Genomic DNA, 21,374 nt, shown 5'->3' with positions numbered 1-21,374 from the left:
AAGAATCGGAAAATTTTTAACTATTTAAACATATTAGGCAATGGACTTACAAGGCAACGGGCATTATTAGTTCACCAAAGCAGTGAAGCTACAGTTTACTATGTCCATAAAGATGAATTGAATATATATATATATATATATATATATATATATATATATATATATATATATATATATATATATATATATATATATACTAGTTTTAATATGCGCGCTTTGCACGTGTATCCTATATTTATGAGAACATAATTTTAGAAAATATTTTAAAATAATAATAAATATTTATATATCCTATTTAGCTAGCCTATTCAAAGAAAAAATCCGGTTCTACTATATTATCCCTACTAATGGTACTGATGATGTAGCTAGCAACTTTAACACTATTGTAATACTTTAGCCTTATGAATAAATAAATATCATATTAACCAAAGTAAATACTATAAAAGGAACATTTGAGTAAAGGGTACAAAGATTGTCTCTAGTCCATCCTATATCAATGAGTACAACAACAACAACTCAGTAAAATTTTACTAGTGGGTCTAGGGAGGGTAGTGTGTACGCAGACCTTACCCCTACCCCGAGGGGTAGAGAGGCTATTTCCTATATCAATGAGAACATAATTTCTAAATATTATTAAATAGTAATATACTTGAATCAAAAAATAAAAAGTAAAAAAAATATAAGTTCCTGAAAAAAATGTAAGTTAATCTTATATATCTAGTATAATTAAGCAAGAAATTATGCGTCGCATAAATCATTGGATGCTTTACTGTAATTTTTCGAGAAGTTTTGTAGAAATATCTCATGAATATTATTGCTAATTTGTGACCTAATACTAAAAATAAATAAGTAACACAAAATAGTTTAATCACTCTTATTTAAATTTTGTGAAGTAACACAAATTGGAAAATTGAATCTTTTAGAAATTTTGGAATTACGGTTGGCCATGCGGCTCCTATGGAAAAATTTATAACTCACAAGCGTAAAGTCAAAAAATGACTAATGTTAAGGTAATATAATTTTACAATAAATAAATTAATATAAATAAATATAGGAGTTGTAATTTGTTAGAATGAAAGCAACCAAAAAAAAAGGACAACTCATTCACATGTTGTCTTATACTAAGATATAGATTCAAGTTCGCACTTAGCCAATTCGACTTTTAATACTATATTATAATCGATTTATAATTTTTTTATTATTATTTCTTCACAACATTCTTCTTATGAAAATAATTTTATGTATATGTAAGGAGTTTTGTCAACTTGAAAAAATAAAACTCTCTATATAATTAATTTGAAAAAGAATTGAATTGAATTGAATTCTATTGCTATTAGTTAATATAAAAACATAAAATTCTTCTTTGTTGTGTTGTTGTCGTAAAATTGCGTTCTTCGTTACGTCGTCGATCTTCCAATTTCTTCCGGTATGCCGCTCCGCCAGCAAGGAGCGAAAGAATCAAGTTTTCTGTGGTGATGTCAGAATTTGTACATATTTGAATCTATTTAGTGATCAGTCCGCTAGTTTCTTTGCTCCCACTCGGTCTTCCTTTTCTATTTTCTTCCAATAGTTCGACTTATCCAGAAAAATTGATAATTATTTATCTTTACATCAAAGGAAATAATTTATTTTTAATTAAATTTTTAGTATTATCTCATTTCAAGTGTTGAGTATTTAAATTTAATAATAATTTTTTATTTAATAAGAATTTTATTTTCGAAGGATAAAAAAAACCGATATGACATTTTACTTTAGCTTTTTATATTTGTAGAATTATTAGTGTTATTGACTCTTATCAATTATTTCTCTCTCTTTAAATTCGACCTTTTTTTTAGTTATTTTTCTAATTATTAACTGTATTTTAAAATATTATATAAAAAGATGAACAAAAAAATATTATTTAAGTGAAAGGTAGTTCACATATAATATAGAAATGTGAAATTGACCATTGAACAAATTATTCATCATTAATTGATGCCGTGACATTTAACTATCTATATTTTTGTGTTGTACTTATTTATTTTGACCTCAATTAGCAATTGATTTATGCTATCAAGAAAATAGCACCTCCACTATTTCATTCACGTTATTTAATACTAACAATTTGTTTGACAAATAATATGTAGTATCGAAGATACTATAATTATATAAGCTAAATTTTATTGGATTTTGAAGTCCTAAATATTAGGAATTTTTACGTAATTCAAATAAGGAAAGGTTTTAATAATTAAAATTTTAGTTGATTTCGAAGATCTAAATATTAGGAAAAATAATCAAATGACAATTTTGTCTAATTTCTTAGCTTATTTTGCAAGATATTAAGGAGTAATTTGATTAAATACTACCAGTAGGTCTGTCAATCTCTTTTTTTTCCTATTTGTATGTTCCAATAAGGAGAACATCATGTGAAGATAATATAATAATTATGATTAAATCAAACAATCTCATAATTAAATTGAAATCTGCTTAGGTTTCCACAATAAAATATGGTAACATCACATGTAATGTTGATATATGCAATATTTCAAAGACCTTTAAGCTTTAATTTTCATAAAATAATTCATATATTCGGTCAAGGTTACCTACTAGATTATTCTTAATGTAGAGGTTATATTGACGCCTATTCTGGGTTCAATCACGATGCATAATAATTATCGAGTCTTTTACTACTGTCTCCCCTCTTGGTTTCAACCAAACAGGATTAATAAGAACTTTTATCTCCCGGTCCTAATTAACACTGAAAGGTAGAATTTATCCTTCAAATACTGTTAAAGAAAAAGAAATGTAGCTGGTCTGCAGGGTTTCATAAAAACTTTACACTTGGATATCCAGAATTTACACTTGTTTTGCTCGTTTTTTCTTCAGTTGATACTACCAGTTTAGATGCTTTTAGTTCAAAACACAAACACTAAAAAGTGGAGAGAAGGATCACATTTCCAATTTGGAGAAAAAAGAACAACATTTTGAACCCTTTTGTGGTCCGAGGTCCCAAAAAAAAGTAAATTTTTTCAAAGACAACCGATAAGCAAATGTCATCGCCAGATCAGTAATTGGGCATAAGATCCACATCAAAACACCTATGCATACACTTCAGAATCAATTTGCTCGATATTTGGGAATATTTGTCTCAAAGAACTTGTATAGTTCGGAGATTGTGCCTGCAACCATAATACACTGCATTAGCGTGGCTATCATAGAACTAAACATCTACATGTATGATGTTAAGAAATCTCCTGTAACTGATCAGAGGAATCTCCTGCAAGCATGAAATGTTAGTTCAATCTATATTGAGGTGCCAAAAATTATAGACCAAGGACATTCCAAACACAACTCGAGTGTGAAAACAAGAAGGATTTTATGACTCAGTCTATTGTTAGACAAGGTTGCTCCAGTGGTCAGAGCATTTCACTTCTAACAAAGAAGTTGTGAGTTCAAGTCACCACTATCAGTCAACCCATCTTGTCTAGGACGCTTTTACAAGGTAAGGCCCACTAGCCATCTTGTGGAGTCCATGATTGTTTATAAATTCATGGACCCGAGTCCTCACATTCACCTAAGTTTGGCCATTTTCCGGAATGCAAAAGCACTAGGAGCCTAAGTTTTTCAAAAGAGAAAAGGAACGAGTACAAATTTAGCACACAAGTCAAGCATAATGCCAACCTCATAGACAAAGTTTTGGGAAGGATGTATAACCAACACTATCACCACAAACACGGAGCCGAGAAAGAGCAAAAAAGATATTCATAAAAAAAGCAACTACCTTACTTAAGCAAGTCTGCTACTTTAGGACGACGGACGACCGCCCATAGGGGGTTTATTGCACAAGGCCCCTGCAGAGGAAAGGCTTTATCCCAGAGCACCCTGCAGCTAAAGACTGACATCCCTTCCAGCCATCAGAGTCCAGTCTCACCTTGTTTGACTCTGCCTTTCCAAAATATTTCTTTCTGAATGTTGCGCCTCAAACTGTTCAACCGTGCAATTCCAGTGCTGCACATTTATCTAAGGGCCTACTACACCTGTACTGATTTTCATGGCCTTTTATATTATTTTCTTCGCGAGCTTTCACATCTCTGTGAGAACCCTTTGTGAGGTTTCTAATTTTAATGATGACCAAAACAAGAGTCAAGTGCATACTACTAATGCAAGAAATACATGTCACCCCACCTAAACCACAATGAAGAAGAACTACGCAAGAAGCCAACTTGTTACTTGATAACGGCTAAATAAAGACCATCTATCAAGGCGCAAATCAGGGTAGCAGAGAAGAAAAGAGAATCAATCAACATTGCAAGATCTAGGGAATCCATCCGTTAGAAGACCAATCAAGAGCTTCAAATCAGCCTTTATATGGAAATTGTGAAGATCAAGACTGTCGCTATCAAAGAGGATTTGACGAGCAAACTGACTTAATGAATCCAGTCACAATCCCTATACTAGATTCAAGAGTAGGGTCTTGGGCCCTACTCTTAGAATACAATTGCCTCAAAAGGAAAAACATAATCAAAGGGATTTGGGTTTTTCAATCTCTCAGCACAAGGAAGATAGAATACATCAAATACATTGGCGAGTATATAAAGAGCAGGAAGACTTGAAGATCACCACGCAGCTTTCATATAGTTTTCAGTCTTTCTACTTCTTAGCAAAAACACTGTATTCCTAAGTCTACTAGTGTCTCGAAAGATAGAGAGAAAAAGAAAGCAAGTGAAAGGTTGTGTCAAGAACAACTATTGTAACTCGTTGGTGGTTAAAGTTTGGCCATTTTCCGGAATGCAAAAGCACTAGGAGCCTAAGTTTTTCAAAAGAGAAAAGGAACGAGTACAGATTTAGCACACAAGTCAAGCATAATGCCAACCTCATAGACAAAGTTTTGGGAAGGATCCACCTTTCCAGTACCGTTGTTCACCCTGCAGCTAAAGACTGACATCCCTTCCAGCCGTCAGAGTCCAGTCTCACCTTGTTTGACTCTGCCTTTCCAAAATATTTCTTTCTGAATGTTGCGCCTCGAACTGTTCAACCGCGCAATTCCAGTGCTGCACATTTATCTAAGGGCCTACTACACCTGTACTGATTTTCATGGCCTTTTATATTATTTTCTTCGCGAGCTTTCACATCTCTGTGAGAACCCTTTGTGAGGTTTCTAATTTTAATGATGACCAAAACAAGAGTCAAGTGCATACTACTAATGCAAGAAATACACGCCACGCCACCTAAACCACAATGAAGAAGAACTATGCAAGAAGCCAACTTGTTACTTGATAACGGCTAAATAAAGACCATCTATCAAGGCGCAAATCAGGGTAGCAGAGAAGAAAAGAGAATCAATCAACATTGCAAGATCTACGGAAGCCATCCATTAGAAGACCAATCAAGAGCTTCAAATCAGCCTTTATATGGAAATTGTGAAGATCAAGACTGTCGCTATCAAAGAGGATTTGACGAGCAAACTGACTTAATGAATCCAGTCACAATCCCTATACTGGATTCAAGAGTAGGGTCTTGGGCCCTACTCTTAGAATACAACTGCCTCAAAAGAAAAAACACAATCAAAGGGATTTGGGTTTTTCAATCTCTCAGCACAAGGAAGATAGAATACATCAAATACATTGGCGAGTATATAAAGAGCAGGAAGACTTGAAGATCACCATGCAACTTTCATATAGTTTTCAGTCTTTCTACTTCTTAGCAAACACAATGTATTCCTAAGTCTACTAGTGTCTCGAAAGATAGAGAGAAAAAAAAAGCAAGTGAAAGGTTGTGTCAAGAACAACTATTGTAACTCGTTGGTGGTGAACGAAAGAAAACCACACTCATCTGCAATTAATTTCGATTGAAGATTTAAGAGAACCCTTGTGACCCAAGGGAACTGGATGTAGGTGTCACGTCGGTACACGAACCAGTATAAAAATCTCTGTCTCATCTGCCTTTTATTTCCTATCTTATAACATATATATCTGTTGTGCTAACTATTGCTTGCAGGATAATTGTAGTTGACTAAGAAGTAACCTAGTCGACTAAAAGAATTTTTACAATTCACCCATCCCCCCTCCTCTTTTACTTTCAATTGGTATCAGAGCAGGTCTCATACAATGCGAAAGACGTTTGCTTAACCGCAAAGTGAGAAAAGGTCAAGGGAACAAACACTGTTGTTAGAGCACTATTTTAGGAAGGGACATCACAAATAAGGTCACCTTACTTCAATGGACATCATTTCTCTCGTTGGGAAGTGTGTATGGAAACATATGCAAAATCCAATGACATCAAAGCTTGGCGCGTTATCAAGAAAGGAGATCTACCTAATCCACAAGCAAAAAAGGACAAAGCAACTGAAAGCCAGGTATCATCTGATCCATTAGATTTAGATGATTATACTGATGAACAAAATGTTGTGGTGCAGGTCAATGCTAAGGCAAAAAATCACCTATACAATGCAATAAGCGGCGAAGGATATGAAAAGATCTCAAGTTGTGAAACCGCAAAAAACTGTGGGATAAGTTGGAAGTCACTTATGAAGGAACAAATAAGGTTAAGGAAACCAGAATAAACCTTTTGAGTCATGACTACGAGTAATTTCAAATGAAAGAAGGAGAATCAGTGGAAGAATTTTTCTCGATTCAGTAAAATTGTTGGGGATCTCAAATCTTTTGGGAGACCAGTGAAAAATGGAGAACAAGTCAGGAAAATTCTGAGAAGCCTACCTAGAGCCTGGCAACCTAAAGTCATTGCACTGGAATGCCAAGATCTTGATAAAATTTCTTGTGATGAACTTCTAGGTGATCTTATTGCCTTTGAAAAGACTCATTTGAACATACGTGTGCAAGAAGAAAAAAAGAAGATTGTTGCATTCAAAACCACTATGGCTAAATCAGAAAAGGAAGAAGAAGGAGGAGGAGGAGGTGGAGAACAGGATGAAAACATAGCCATGCTCTCAAAAGTAATATCAAACATGATGAGAAGAACCAGAAATGGTAAAAGAGGCAAGCCAAATTTTAGGAAAGGAAAAGCTGTAAACGATGGAAGATGCTACGAATGTGGGAAGATTGGTCATATTCAAGCAGAATGTCCTAATCTGAAAAAGAAAGTCACCAGAAACTATCGTAATAAGAAATCCTTTGGTGCATGGAGCGATGAAGAAGAGTCTAACCATAAGGAAATAGCAAACATGTGTTTCATGGTGATTGGAGAAAATAGTGATGAAGAAGAATCCGATAACGAAGGAACAAATAACTTGAGTCTCATGGCAGCCGAAGGAAGGTACGTTCACCTATTCGTCATAAATGTAATGAGCTTCAAGAATTTATTAATATTGCTCTTGTCGATTTGAAAAAGTTCTGCATGAACTTCGAAAGATTCAACGAAAGAAGAAAGACTGGGAACTGAAACTAGAAGTATGTGAGATCGTAAGAGACATGCTTCAAGAAGAAGTTCATGAACTTCAGTTACAGCTGAATGGTTTACGCAAGTCCACCAGCCACAACTCCATTAAGTCAAACCAATCGACTATATGTAAAAACTCTAAAAGGGGATCAGTGAATTACAGACCTATCGAAGAATCTAGTCGCCCTTCTTGTTTTTATTGTGACAAATCTGGTCATGTATCTATTCATTGCATGTTTAGAAATATAAAGGGCTGGGTCTGACAGCCCAAAACAACCAATCGGGCAAACAACCCAAAATCTAACCAAAAAGGACCCAAGCAGGCTTGGGTACCTAAGAGATAGTAATTTATTATTTTTGCAGGAACACCGCAAGAGGAATCGAAAAATAAAATGGCATCTTGATAGCGCGTGTTCCAGACACATGACAAGTGACAAATAACTTTTCAAATCAGTTAGTAAACTCGATGGAGGATCAGTTACCTTTGGAGACAAATCAAAAGGAAATGTCTATGTTATTAGTAATGTTGATGTCACTTCAAACCATTTATGTTTGGCATCTATGATTGATGATCATTGGGTATGCACAGAAAATTAGGTCATGCTAGCATGCATACTATTGAGAAACTTTCTAAACAGGATCCTGTTATCGGTCTTTAAAAACTATTTGCGATGAATGTTAATTAGGAAAACAAACAAAATCTTCTTTCAAAGTCAAGGACATCATTTCTACTACAAAACCTCTTCAACTGTTGCACATGAATCTTTTTGGACCGTCTAGAACTGCTAGCATTGATAGTAGAAAATATGCTTTTGTTATAGTAGATTTTTCTCAATATACTTGGGTTATTTTCTTAAGCCATAAAGATGAAGCTCTAAAGAATTTTGAAGTTTTCTGCAAAAAAGTTCAGCGAGAACGGCTGCGACATCACCTCTATAATAAGTGATCATGGAGGAAAATTCAAAAGCAGATCATTTGAAAAATTCTGCAATGATCAAGGAATCACCCATAACTTCTCATCCCCAAGATCTCCACAATAAAATGTAGTTACAAAATGGAGTAGTGGATTGCAAGAACAGAACTCTACAAGACATGGCAAGAACCATGATTGCAGAAAATTCACTACCACGCCACTTCTGGGCTAAAGTAGTGAGCACAGCATATCATGTACTATGCATAAGGCATATCCTCAAGAAGACTCCTTACGAACTGTGGAAAGGTAAGAGACCAAACATAAGTTACTTTCATTCCTTTGGATGTAAGTGCTTCATCCACAACAACGGGAAGGACAACCTTGGTAAGTTTGATGCAAAAAGAGACGAAGGTATTTTTCTTCGATACTCTCCCTCAAGTAGAGCATAAAGGATTTATAATAAACGTACTTTAGCTATTGAAAAACGGAGAAGGGTCAAAAATGCCTCTGAACTATTGAAAAAGGTCTAAAAATACCCTTCATCCACCTATTGGGCTAAAAATACCCCTCCATCCACCTTTTTGGTTCACTTATGCCCTTTGACCATTAGGTCAATGTTGAATTTAAAAAATAATTATTTAAATTCTACGTGGCAACTTTTTATTGGTCGAAATTAAAACATGTAACCTATTAGAAAGACCCACCTATCTACCCGTTTTTCGGACTAACCCGCCCCAAACACTAACCTGACCCGAATAAAAAGTTCAAATTAAAAAAAGACGCCCCGCTTTCATCTAACCCATGGATTTTTTTTTTTTAAAAAGCTAACCCATGGATTTACATGTGTTCATTTTCTTGATTAATCTCATGTATAGCATTATCATCGAATAAAGGTTCATGAACAAATTAAACAAACAAGAGAAGTTTAGCATGAATGAGCCAATGATTTTCTTGACAATAATGTGGGACGGAAAACTAGGGGTAGTCCAACGGTTTATGATATCTTCCGAACAATCACTTTGAGATCTTTCCGTTATGTGAAAATGATTAAATTAAACTCATCTTGAATATAATGCAATTTGTGTCTATCATGTAAATTGAACTGGATGTCATAACAAGAAAAAGAAAACCACGTAGTAAATTTGCGTCTATATGTTCGCTGCAACTTCCATGGTTGTTCCATGGAGTTTGATAGAAGTGGGGGCTCTTTTTTTTAGTTGAACCTTTTGTCCGGGTCAGGTTAGTGTTTGAAGCGGGTTAGTACGAAAAACTAGTAGATATGGGTGGGTCTTTCTAATGGGTTAGATGTTTTAATTTTGGCTAATAAGAAGTTGCCACGTGGAATTTAAATAATTATTATTTTTAATTCAGCATTGACCTAACGGTCAAAGGGCATAAGTGAACCAAAAAGGTGGATGGAGGGGTATTTTTAGCCCAATAGGTGAATGAAGGGTATTTTTAAAACTTTTCCAATAGTTTAGGGGCGTTTTTAACCCTTTTCCGATTGAAAAATCTGTTCATGTTGTATTTGTTAATACTAACCTTTCTTCTAAGAATGAAAAATGTCATGATGATGGGGAGATTGCTATAATACCGAAGTCTGCTCAAGCGGTTGAAGATGCCCCTGAAGAAGTAACAAATGACCCACCTCAATTGACTGACAGTAACTCTGAAAACCAAGATATTTATGCATCAGACTCTCAACCTCAAACTGAAAAAGAGCTCTCTACAGCAAATTCCAAATGAATGGAAGAGTGAACCTGGGTATCCCCACAAGTTTATCATCGGTGATCCTCAAGAAGGTATGAAGACTAGGAGAGCACAAAAGCAGAAATCAAATATTGTTCTCATCTCACAACTGGAACCAAAAAGAATTGATGATACACTTGAAAACAACCACTGAACAAATGCAATGCAAGAAGAACTTGGTAAATTCGAGAAAAATAAGGTATGCAAGCTAGTCCGTAAACCCTCCAACACATCTATCATAGGAACAAAGTGAGTTTTCAGGAATAAGCTAAATGAATCCAGTCAAATAGTAAGAAATAAAGTAAGATTGGTCGCTCAAGGATACTCTCAACAAGAGGGAATTGACTACGAAGAAACTTTTGCTCCAGTTGCCAGGTTAGAATCAATTCGTATCTGCTTATGCTGCTCACAAGTGTTTCAGACTTTTACAGATGGACCTAAAAAGTTAAAAAATGCTTTCTTAAACGGATTCATATATGAAGAAGTTTTTGTAAAGCAACCCCAGGTTTTGTAGACATGTCTTTTCTAGATCATGTTTATAAATTCTCAAAAGCTCTTTATGGATTGAAAAAGGCTCCTAGAGGCTGGTATGCTAGACTAAGTTCAGTCTTAGTCGACCATGGTTTCCAAAGAGGTAACATTGACACCACTATTTTTATCAAACGATCCACTGAATAAAATTTGATCGTACAAATCTATGTCGATGACATCATATTTGGCAGTACTAATATTGATTTGTGCAAGGATTTTTCAGACATCATTAAAGGGGAATTTGAAAATGTGTATGATGGGAAAACTAACGGTCTTTCTTGGGCTACAAATCAAACAATCGCAGAAAGGAATCTTTAGCAGTCAAATCAAGTACACCAAGGAGCTCATAAAGAAGTTCGACATGACTAACACCAAAGCCATACGAACTCCCATGAGCCCATCAACCTCTCTTGATGAAGACGAGACTGGTAAGAATGTGGATGAAACAATGTACCGAGGGGTATGATTGGATCACTGTTATATCTCACTGCCAGTCGACCAGACGTAATGTTCAGTGTATGTAAATGTGCAAGGTATCGGTCAGCTCCTAAGGAATCTCACTTGACTGTCGTTAAGCGTATTATCAGATATCTAATAGGAACAATCGACTATAGATTATGGTATGAACACTCATAACAGTTTTGATCTCGAAAGATTTTCATATGCAGACTTTGAAGGTGACAAAATTGACATAAAAAGCACAAGCGAGACTTGTCAATTATTGGGAAATGCACTTATTTCATGGCATAGCAAAAAGCAAAATTGCATGGCTCCATCCACCACTGAAGCAGAGCATCTTGCAGTAGGCAATTACTGTACTCAAGTTCTGTAGATTATGCAACAGCTTTTAGATTATGATTTACATCTTAAGTCTGTTCCAATTATGTGTGATAATTCTAGCGCTATTTGTTTCTCCAAAAATTATGTGCATCACTCTTAAGGCTAAACATATTGAAATCGAGCACTATTTTATTCGCATCATGTTGCAAAAGGTAATATTGTGTTAGAATTTGTAAACTTCAAAAATCAGCTTGCTGATACTTTTACAAAACATCTGCTCGAAGAGAGATTCTGTTCACTCCGTGATAAAATTGGCATATTCTCAATATCTCTTCACTGCACGCAAGTTTAGTATCTTTCATACTATATTTTATTTGCTTAAAAATCTTTTGAAACATTAAGTTCGATTTTTGAATCTTTATTTGATATGATTGCCATAATTGCTTGCATTGAGATATTGACTACCGGCGCACCCTTTCAGAAAGAAACCCACCAGTTGCCTTTCACACGTCTCCTTCATCCTCCATCCTTCGGAGAAGTCACCGATTCAAAAAGGCCCAAAACTTGAGAGAACCTATAGAAATTGAGTCACCTGAGGGCTCAAAACACCATGAAATTGAAGATGAAGCCAGCGATAATCCCAAGGAGACTCCCACAAGTCTAAAAAGGGCCGGAAAATGTCCGATGGAGCCAATCTCAAACAGTCCACACACAAGAAAGAGAAAATCGAAAGTGTAGAGTTTGGACCTGAGGATGAATTTTTATGGTCCAGAAGAAAAATCCTCTGAACTCCATGAAAAATTCTCATTGTGATGTTATCTCTGTGTTTGAAACTCAAAAGCTCTCATTTCTTTTTGCTATTGTTTTATGCGAATTTGTTTGTGAATGACAAAGATGATGTGGAGTCTATGGAGTTGGGAACTCGTATTATTCTTGATGCTTATCAATTTGAAGAGATTTTCTCCACAAAATTTCATGGGTACAGTAATTTTGTGCAATATTCTTGGCCTAATGATTTTGAAATGTCTCTTGAAGAAGTAAAAGGTGTTTTATCTGAAAACCCCCCTAATTTCTGGAATATGTTTATTTCTCTTTTTGGACTCAGATGGGTCATGTCACATAACATCAGGGAGGCTTTTGAGAGTTGGAGCTTTTGGAAAGTTGACAGCACCATCAAGAAAGTCTGGAAGATGGTTCCTACTACTATCTTTTGGAGTATTTGGAAGGAAAGGAATAGCAGATATTTTGATAGACTAACAACTACTTCCAATCTCTCAAAGCTAATTGTATTATGTTTTTATTCACTTGGGTTTATTTATCCCTCATAGATTCCCCTGATATTTATTTGAATTTTGTTAGCTCCTTAGTATTAGCCTGAACATCTGTATTGGAGCTAACATTATTCCTTTTTGCTATAACTCTTTTGTAACTATTATGCATCTTCTTGATGCCAGCAATGAAATTTATTACTTCATCAAAAAAAAATCTAAAGTTTGAGCATCATGTGCTGGCTCATATAATTACTATCACCCTTCTCCCTCGTACTGGATCCCTTAGCTCTCTGTCTACCAAAGATGTGTTTGTCTTGTATTGACTTGTGAATGGAAAAACAATTGACTAGCTTGTTTGGATACGTCAATGCATGCTTGAAAGTATTAGAGACATATCTTCCTCTGCAAATAGCATGCCTTATGGTCTACTAATTTCTCACATTTTGCAAGTTATGAAAGTGGATCTATCCCCTTTTGCTCCCAAAATCATCTTTATCACAACACATATAACAAAATTGTGTTTGCTATGATGGGATACACCCTAGTTGATGGAACTTGGGTTAAGAAAGACAAAGCCGCAGATACTTCACCCCAGCTCAGCAGGGTGATAGAGGATCCAATCCTGGTGCCAGCCAACCAACTTCCTCAGATCGGTTATTGAATTGAAGGTATCAAGGAAATTTTTGCTACCATGCAGGGATAGGTTGACAAAATACGGGATGTGACTAAAGAAACTAGAGCAGACGTGGCCAAATTGAAACTCAACCTCCAAACCATAAAGAGGCAAGGGATCAAGGCTATGCAGGATGTCAATGAGCAAAACAACAACAACAACAACAAACCCAGTGTGTATTTCCACAAGTGGGGTCTGGGGAGGGTAATGTATACGCAAACCTTACCCCTACCTTTAAGAAGGCAGAGAAGCTGTTTCCGATAGACCCTCGGCTCGAGAAAGATAAAGGGAAGGGGCAATGATAAACAAATCAATCAAAAATCCAAGTGAAAACACAAAACTAACACTAGGTAGTGCAATTAGAAAACCGAAGCTTGGGCAATAACAAGTAATAACAGAAGTCCAGAAATACGAAAGACACTAAGTGATGTACTAAAGCTACTGTAACAAATAATGACAGCGCTCGGCTACCTAACCCTCTACCTTAATTCTCACCCTTCCTATTCATGGTTATGTCCTTAGTAAGATGGAGCAACGTCATATCTTGCCTAATCACCTCTCCCCAATACTTCTCCGGCCTGCCTCTACCTCTCCGTTGACCCTCCAAGGCCAACCTCTCACACCTCCTCACTGGTGCATCTGTGCGTCTCCTATTCACATGCCCGAACCATCTAAGTTTCGCCTCCCGCATCTTGTCCTCCACAGAGGCCACGCCTACCTTGTCCCGGATAACTTCATTTCTAATTCTATCTAACCTGGTATGCCCGCACATCCATCTCAACATCCTCATTTCAGTTACCTTCATCTTCTGGATACGGGAGTTCTAGACTGGCCAACACTCTGCCCCATACAACATAGTCTGACCACTACTCTATAGAACTTCTCTTTTAAGTCTTGGTGGCACATTCTTATCACACAAAACACCATAAGCGAGCCTCCATTTCATCCATCTCGCCCCAATAAGATGAGTGACATCCTCGTCGATCTCCCCATTCCCTTAAATAACTAACCCAAGGTACTTGAAACTCTCTCTCCTAGGGATGACTTGTGAATAAAGCCTCACGTCTTCGTCCACTACCTGAGTCGCACCACTCAACTTGCACTACAAATTTTCTGTTTTGGTCTTCCTCAACTTGAAACCTTTACTCCATCGCCTGCCTCCAAACCTCTAACCTCTCGTTAACACCACCCCGCGTCTCGTCAATTAGTACAATGTCATCCAGAAATAACATGCACCATGGCACCTCACCTTGAATGTGGCGGTGCGTCAGTACGTCGATCGCCAGGGCAAATAGAAATGGGCTGAGGGCTAACCCCTAGTGCAACCCCATCACAACTGGAAAGTGTTCCGAGTCCCCTCACACGGTCCTGACTCGAGTTTTAGCTCCATCATACATGTCCTTAATAGCCCAAATGTATGCAACAGGGACACCTCTAGCCTCCAAACATCTCCACAAAACCTCATTCGGCACTTTATTGTAAGCCTTCTCTATGTCGAACACCATGTGTAAATGCCTTTTCCTCTCCCTATATTGCTCAATCAATCTCCTAAAAAGGTGAATGGCTTCCGTGGTCGAACGTCCCGGCATAAATCCGAATTGGTTCTCAGAAATAGACATAATCCTCACCACCTTCAGCTCCACCACCCTCCCAGACTTTCATGGTATGGCTTAGTAACTTGATACCCCTATAGTTTGTTGCAATTTTGGATACCACCCTTGTTCTTATACAACGGGATCATCATGCTCCATCTCCATTCTTCGGGCATCTTCGTCGTCCTAAAAATGACATTAAATAACCCAGCGAGCCACTCCAAGCCCGCCCTACCCACGCTCTTCCAAAATTCCACCAAAATTTCATCTAGTCCGGTCGCTCCCCCTTGCTCATCTTACACATAGGCCCCCTCTACCTCCGCAACTTATATACGCCTACAATACCCAAAGTCTCGACGACTCTCGGAATGTTCTAAGTCACCCAGCACAATGTTCCTATCCCCATCTTCGCTCAAGAGTTTATGGAAGTAAGTATGACATCTCCGTCAAATAAGTGCCTCATCCAACAATATTCTACCTCCTCATCCTTGATGCACTTCACTTGGTCCAGATCACGGGCCTTCCTTTCACTCACCTTGGCTAGCCTGTACAGCTTTTTATCCCCTTCTTGCCTCCAAGTTCTTCATACAAGCGTTCAAACGCGGCAGTCTTAGCCGCAGTAACTACTAACTTCGCTTCCTTCTTAGCCACCTTATACTGCTCCTTGTTCGTCCTCTTCTCTTCCTCATCCACGCTCTCCAAAAGATCCAAATATGCCGCTTTCTTGGCTTCCACTTTACCTTGGTTAGGAATGGCCGTGAGGAATTTGATATTACACAATAAAAGTTTGTTTTTTAAATGGTTGTGGAGGTATAGTAGGAGGGGTGAGGAGGACTGGCAAAAATGCTAGATTCTATCTATGGTGACAGAGGGATGGAGACAGAATCCTGCTCAAGTGAGACAATGTGGGGGAATTTGGAAGAAAATCAGTGAAGAGTAGGATGATACAGTATACAAATCTGGAGGTTGGCAATGAGGCTAGAATAAAGTTTTGGATAGATATTTGGAATGGAGATGAGAGTTTTAAAAACAAATTCCCAACTTTGTTTAGTTGTGCTTTGGATAAAGATGCTCACATTGCAGATTTTAAGCAATCTTTAGGTTGGCATATAACGTTTAGGAGAAATTTAAATGATCGGGAATTAATCAGCTTTTGTCAATTGCTTCAGCAACTGCACACCTGCTTAATTGAGATGAATAAGAGTGGACAGATTAGTTTGGGTCAATAGCAGGGATAAACTATTTCCAGTAAACAATTGCTATAAAATGTTACTACATCAGAATAGTCAGGGGGTTCCTAACTGGCCTTGGAAGATGATCTGGAAAACCAAGGCCCCTGTAAAAGCAGCTTGTTTTGGTTGGTTAGCAGCTAGAGATGCCTGTCTTACACAGAATAAACTACAAAGGAGGGGTTTCCACTGTGTAGCAGATGTTATTTTTGCAATAAGTGAGAAGGAAACTGTTGAGCATCAATTCCTTCACTGTAATTTCTGAAGACTCTCCCTGGGAGCTCTTTCTTACTATCATGGGTGTATCTCTGGTCATACCACAGAAGATCAGCAATTTGTTGGAAGTTTGGCAAGCTCAGAAAATGAAAAGAAACCTAAAGGAAATATGGAAGACTATTCCTGTATGCATATTGTGAACTGTCTAGTTGGAGAGAAACAAAGCATGCTTTGAAATAAGAGGGTACACATTGCTAGAGTTAAGAACAAATGTGTATCAAGAATCTATTTTACTGGTGCTCTAGCAATACCCAAGATAGGATGGATCAATACTTAGATTTTCTGAATTTTCTAGGGGGAACATGTAATATGTTTTGACTGGAATGCTGTAGTAGCATAGTAGCATCTTGTACTCATACTTGTACCATCTTGGTACACTTTTTAATAAAATATTTTACTTATCAAAAAAAAAAAAGTAGTTATATTATTCGACCAGGATGTCTCTAGTTCACAGAGCAATCACCAACGCCTGATGTGTTCATGAGCTGATATTAATTACTTAAACCTTTGTATATCTTTCAGTATCCAGTTTATGAGATAAATCTAGAAGTTGACATCACTTTTAGGGAGGTGGAGCCCAATAGATAAATTTTCAGAAGCCTCAGAGGAAATACATAGAGATCAAGTGTTGCCAAAGGCGAAAAGCTCTAAAAAGCGCTCCAGGTCTATTGGGGCTTTAAGCACAAAGCGCAATTAAAATGTGGGCTTTAGTAAAAAAAGGCGCAATGATGGAAAAAATAAATACATATGTAATTCAAGAAGAAAGAGTAACAAATTCACTCATAATGTTTGACTTAACAACTGATGCACTTATTTTATTTTACTTAACAACTAATACACTTATTTGTTGATTATTATTGTTATTAAGTACTGCCTGATTCAAGATAGAACTCATGGGCAATAAGGCACACGCCTTAGTGCCTTGCTTACATTGAAGCGCAGCTTAAGCGAGGCGAAGCGCGCTCCCTGAGCTTCAGAGCTTAAGCGCGCCTTAAATGAGCCTTTGACATAAATTCACTCAGCATGACGTTGTATAAGGCAGAAGACGAAGATCTGGATATTAACCAACAGAGGATACTGATAATTCAATGATGAATTTTGATGAAGCAAGTTTAAGATTCAATGGATTGGCTTTCGCGGTGATGTATAGGCATTGTAAGAGTTATTTCCCCTATCACATTGGGACTAGTCTCTCCCCTCCATGACACCAGTGGTTAGCGAGGTGGAGTGGAGAAGATCTAGTTTAAGAACAACTGTCACTAGAAAACCCTTCAAAGCAGTTTTAGATAGAGGAAGAGAGATCGAAAGATACCTAGAAGAAACTACCAGCTCAAGTACAAGAAAATGTACGTCCCAAAAAAGAACAAAAAACTAGTTGCTGCCAGTTTATACAATAAGGATGTGCTAAGGCTTAAAAACACTTACACAGGGATTTCGCTCAAGGTAGATGGTTGTTAGCTTCTCTTTAGCACCAGCAACAGCTTCTGCCAGACCTACCAATGATGCTATATTGTTGTCATTAAGCCATAAGTCTTCTAATCTGCATAAAGTGAACATGAAGATGATGACAAGTCCTGGCATTATAAAGTAACTCACACTTTAGAATTGCTAGGACAGCTTTCATACTTTGTCAAGTTCTCAATGTCATTAATTTCTGTAAGCTTATTTGCTGATACATCCAAAACCCGCAGGTTTACCAAGGTAGACAAACCTTCCATTTTTTCAATACCATTATGGCTCAAGTATAACTCTTCAAGGGCAACACATTCCTGCAAATTGAAAACAGCAAAATCAATCACTCTTAAAATGGAAGTCGCCTACAATGACAAAGCACAACTGTTAGCTATCAGGACCTGAAACCCAATCATGGAAGTTAAACGGTTGCTCTGCAGGCTAATCTTTTTAATGCATTTCAAACCGCACAAATTAACAGTTCGTATACGATTACGACCAAGCCATAGCTCTTGTAGATTTTTCAAATTTTCCAGAAGCTCCATAACCTGTTTCAAAGAACCAAAGCACTTCAAGGGTATACAATGAGCCAGGGAAAGCTATGTGGTATACTTACATTTACAAATATATATCTGAGTTTTGACAATCTTTCCTTTTTATGTGTGTGGGGGTGGGGAGTGGGAGGGATTGTTCTGCCTCTACTGTAAAGCTTTTCTGATTATTCTTTTTTTTTTTTTTTGACAAAGTAAGATATAAGTTTATGATAAAGCTTTTATGATTACAAATTTACAAGTGTAAGCTGTTGAAAAATATTAAATTTCTTTTGATGTCATCTTCAAGAGAAACTAACCCGTAATCTATTGGACCCAAGTTCGAGTATTTGCAGCTCATGGAAATGCACAATCTCCTCCATCTTGGTGAGTTCATTTTTAGACACGTATAGTTCTCTGAGTGTACTGGAGACCTTGGACAATCCATTAAGTGATGATATCTCATTGAAAGAAACATCAAATACCAGAAGCTTCTTGAATATCTCAACATCGGGAATTTTCTTCAGCTGATTGTCCCTAAGCACTATCTCCTGGAAAGAGAGTTCCACATGCATGATTTCAGATAATTTCAACAGGTCTGTTTCTATCACGTCTATAACCAGACAATCATACAGGAACCAAAACAGGGAGAAGGTCAACTCTGGCAATAAGCTGTAGTTACTAAACATTTTCTTTAAGTAATCTTGGGTGCTTTCAAGGCTTTAAAAACTAGGGGGTCGCTTGGTTACCAGGTGGGATAGACAAGGATATCCCATGGGATTAGCTATCCCACCTTCTATACGGGATAGCTAATCCCGCCATTTTGGTATAAAATTTATCCCGCCATTAGCTAATACCCATATCCAAACATGGGATAAATACAACCCCCCATTCTATCCCAGGATTAGTATCCTTATCCCAGTAACCAAACGAACCCTAAAAGTATAAGGACGAAATAACTGCCATGTTCAATCCCTTTACACACTAGTCTTCCACTTGCAGAGGTGAAATCTGTTAAGCATATCTGACTAACCAACACTATAACAACATCAAAAATGGAAAAGAACTTTTGTTTTCCTTTTCCTAAAAAAAGAAACTAATTAGACTGGAGAAGAGAAGAAGAAGACCTAAATATAAGATATTCAAGTCTCTGCCCCACAGTCTCCCATCCTCTGAAAGAGTGTGAGATAAGGTGAAAAAGAACATGACTCAAGCATACTTAAAATTTCAAGGCGCCCCCAGCAAAGCCTCTCCAACCCCAATACTGAAATAAATTGAAAAGTCAGAGATGAAAACATGAAGCGAAAGGTACCTATGCAAGAAAAACAAACATGAAGCGAAAGGTAAATGAAAGCCTTGTCTTAAATTTTAACAAATGAAACCATGCCGTCCAAGAGGAATGACTCAAATATTTTAATAGTTCAAGACGCACCCAGCAAAGCCCCTCCAACCCCATGACTGAAAGAAAATTGAAAAGTCAAAAAGATATGAAAACCTGAAGCAGAAGGTAAATGAAAGCCCTGAAATTAAATTTGAGATAAGGAAACCATCCCGTCAGAAAGGAATGTTAGCCATAATAAGTTATGTATGAGAAGTGCTATCTTTCTTCATATACTCAATACCTGGTACCAAAACCTTTTGTTTCCCTAGATCAACTTTCCCTCAGCACGATTTAAACAATTGGTCAACGAGCAAGAAATTGAACTACACTAAACTTGTAATGGTATGGATTTCAACGCTAAATTAACATACAGCTGCTCTTTCACAAACCGTAAAGCAAAGATAATTCCTATGAACATCAAGAAACAGTGAGAACTACAAGTTTATTCTTTATTCAGATTCCGAAGTGAACTTGGAAAATTTATTCAATAACAGATTCTAGCCAATGGTTGCTGAGAAAACAGATACACCAATTTTATGAAAAACAAATCAACAACTAGCACACAATAGTTACAAGTTTATTCAATTTGAAAAACCCAACACCTAGCAGTCAGCAAGGTATTATATCTAAATCAGAGAGAACCTTTGCATGAATAAACCGGACGGTTACTATGTAACGAAAACCTCATGAACCATGAATTCAAAGAATAATTTTGGAAACATATAAATAATATGAACCACTAAATTGAGCAGTCCTTTGTGATACGATTATTAAAATAGTCTTGTAGCAACAAGATTTCAACCAAGGAAAAAAAGAAGAAGCAATCCCAATCAATTCTGATATTGTTTATAGGTTAAAAGTTGAAATGTTTTCTTATTGTAGAATTAATACGAAATATACCCCCTGAAGCCTGTCCATTTCTAATATGGTGCTAAACTAAAGACTCTAACATCAAATATCATAATCATATTTAGATAATGAGATATAGATGAAAACCTCGATGTCAGAAATGACGTGGGAAGAGGAAAGAGGCTCAACGGCGGTATCGGTAAGAAGGTTTTGACGAAGAGAGAGCTTCTTGAGGTTAGGGAGTTGGGCAATACGGGGGTCTAAAGCGGACAAACGGTTCGTTGTTAAGTCTAACTCGATGAGACTCGGAGGAAGCTCCAATGAGTTGAGATCGTGAAGCTGGTAACTCGTTAGATCAAGAACCGTTGGGGCTGCCTCGTCCTCTGACATTGGATCGGTTGTGGGTTTGTGATTGGAGTTGTCAGTTAGTGAATTTCTCTGCTCTTTTGTCAAAAACGAAGGAAGGCTGCTATGGTATACCTGGGAAAATACAGCACTTGGATTGAGAGAAGAACGAGGTTATGCCTTTCCTTCTGAGTTCACTTTCAGTAAATTACAACTTACCCCTTTCAATTTTCTTTTCAATATCCCAATTGTTTAAATTAAAATTAATTTGTATAATACATGTACAGTTAATGTATTATACGAAAAAGGACCAAAATTGTCCGTAGACTATTCTGTTTGGTACAAATTACCCTATATCCACCTATTGAGCCTAAATTCCTCCATCCTTATCTTAATGGCTCAATTATACCCTTACTAATAACGGGCTTA

At 36.9% G+C, this 21,374-nt stretch overlaps 1 protein-coding gene across 1 annotated transcript; it reads right to left on the bottom strand.

Moving 5' to 3' along the window:
- Positions 1 to 2,801: 2,801 nt before the first annotated feature.
- Positions 2,802 to 21,172, bottom strand: LOC107816347 (protein phosphatase 1 regulatory inhibitor subunit PPP1R7 homolog). The gene is made up of 6 exons (XM_016642049.2): positions 20,748 to 21,172; positions 18,691 to 18,921; positions 18,242 to 18,388; positions 18,015 to 18,157; positions 17,814 to 17,928; positions 2,802 to 3,158 (listed from the first exon to the last, which is right to left on the bottom strand). The coding sequence occupies exons 1-6, from the start codon at positions 20,988 to 20,990 to the stop codon at positions 3,078 to 3,080; spliced, it is 960 nt and encodes a 319-aa protein (XP_016497535.1). The 5' UTR covers positions 20,991 to 21,172; the 3' UTR covers positions 2,802 to 3,077.
- Between the last annotated feature and the right edge of the window lie 202 nt (positions 21,173 to 21,374).

Source organism: Nicotiana tabacum, chromosome 13 (genome assembly GCF_000715075.1).
Source record: "Nicotiana tabacum cultivar K326 chromosome 13, ASM71507v2, whole genome shotgun sequence".
NCBI classification, from domain to species: domain Eukaryota; kingdom Viridiplantae; phylum Streptophyta; class Magnoliopsida; order Solanales; family Solanaceae; genus Nicotiana; species Nicotiana tabacum.
Note: the sequence above shows the minus strand (reverse complement) of the source record. Positions and strands in the feature narration are given on the sequence as shown.

Coding starts and splice junctions, on each gene's coding strand:
- LOC107816347 (XM_016642049.2), bottom strand. CDS start 20,990: ATGTCAGAGGACGAGGCAGCCCCAACGGTTCTTGATCTAACGAGTTAC. Junction 18,922..20,747: donor ACGTCATTTCTGACATCGAG/GTTTTCATCTAT, acceptor CTCTCTTTCCAG/GAGATAGTGCTTAGGGACAA. Junction 17,929..18,014: donor GACATTGAGAACTTGACAAA/GTATGAAAGCTG, acceptor CACTTTATGCAG/ATTAGAAGACTTATGGCTTA.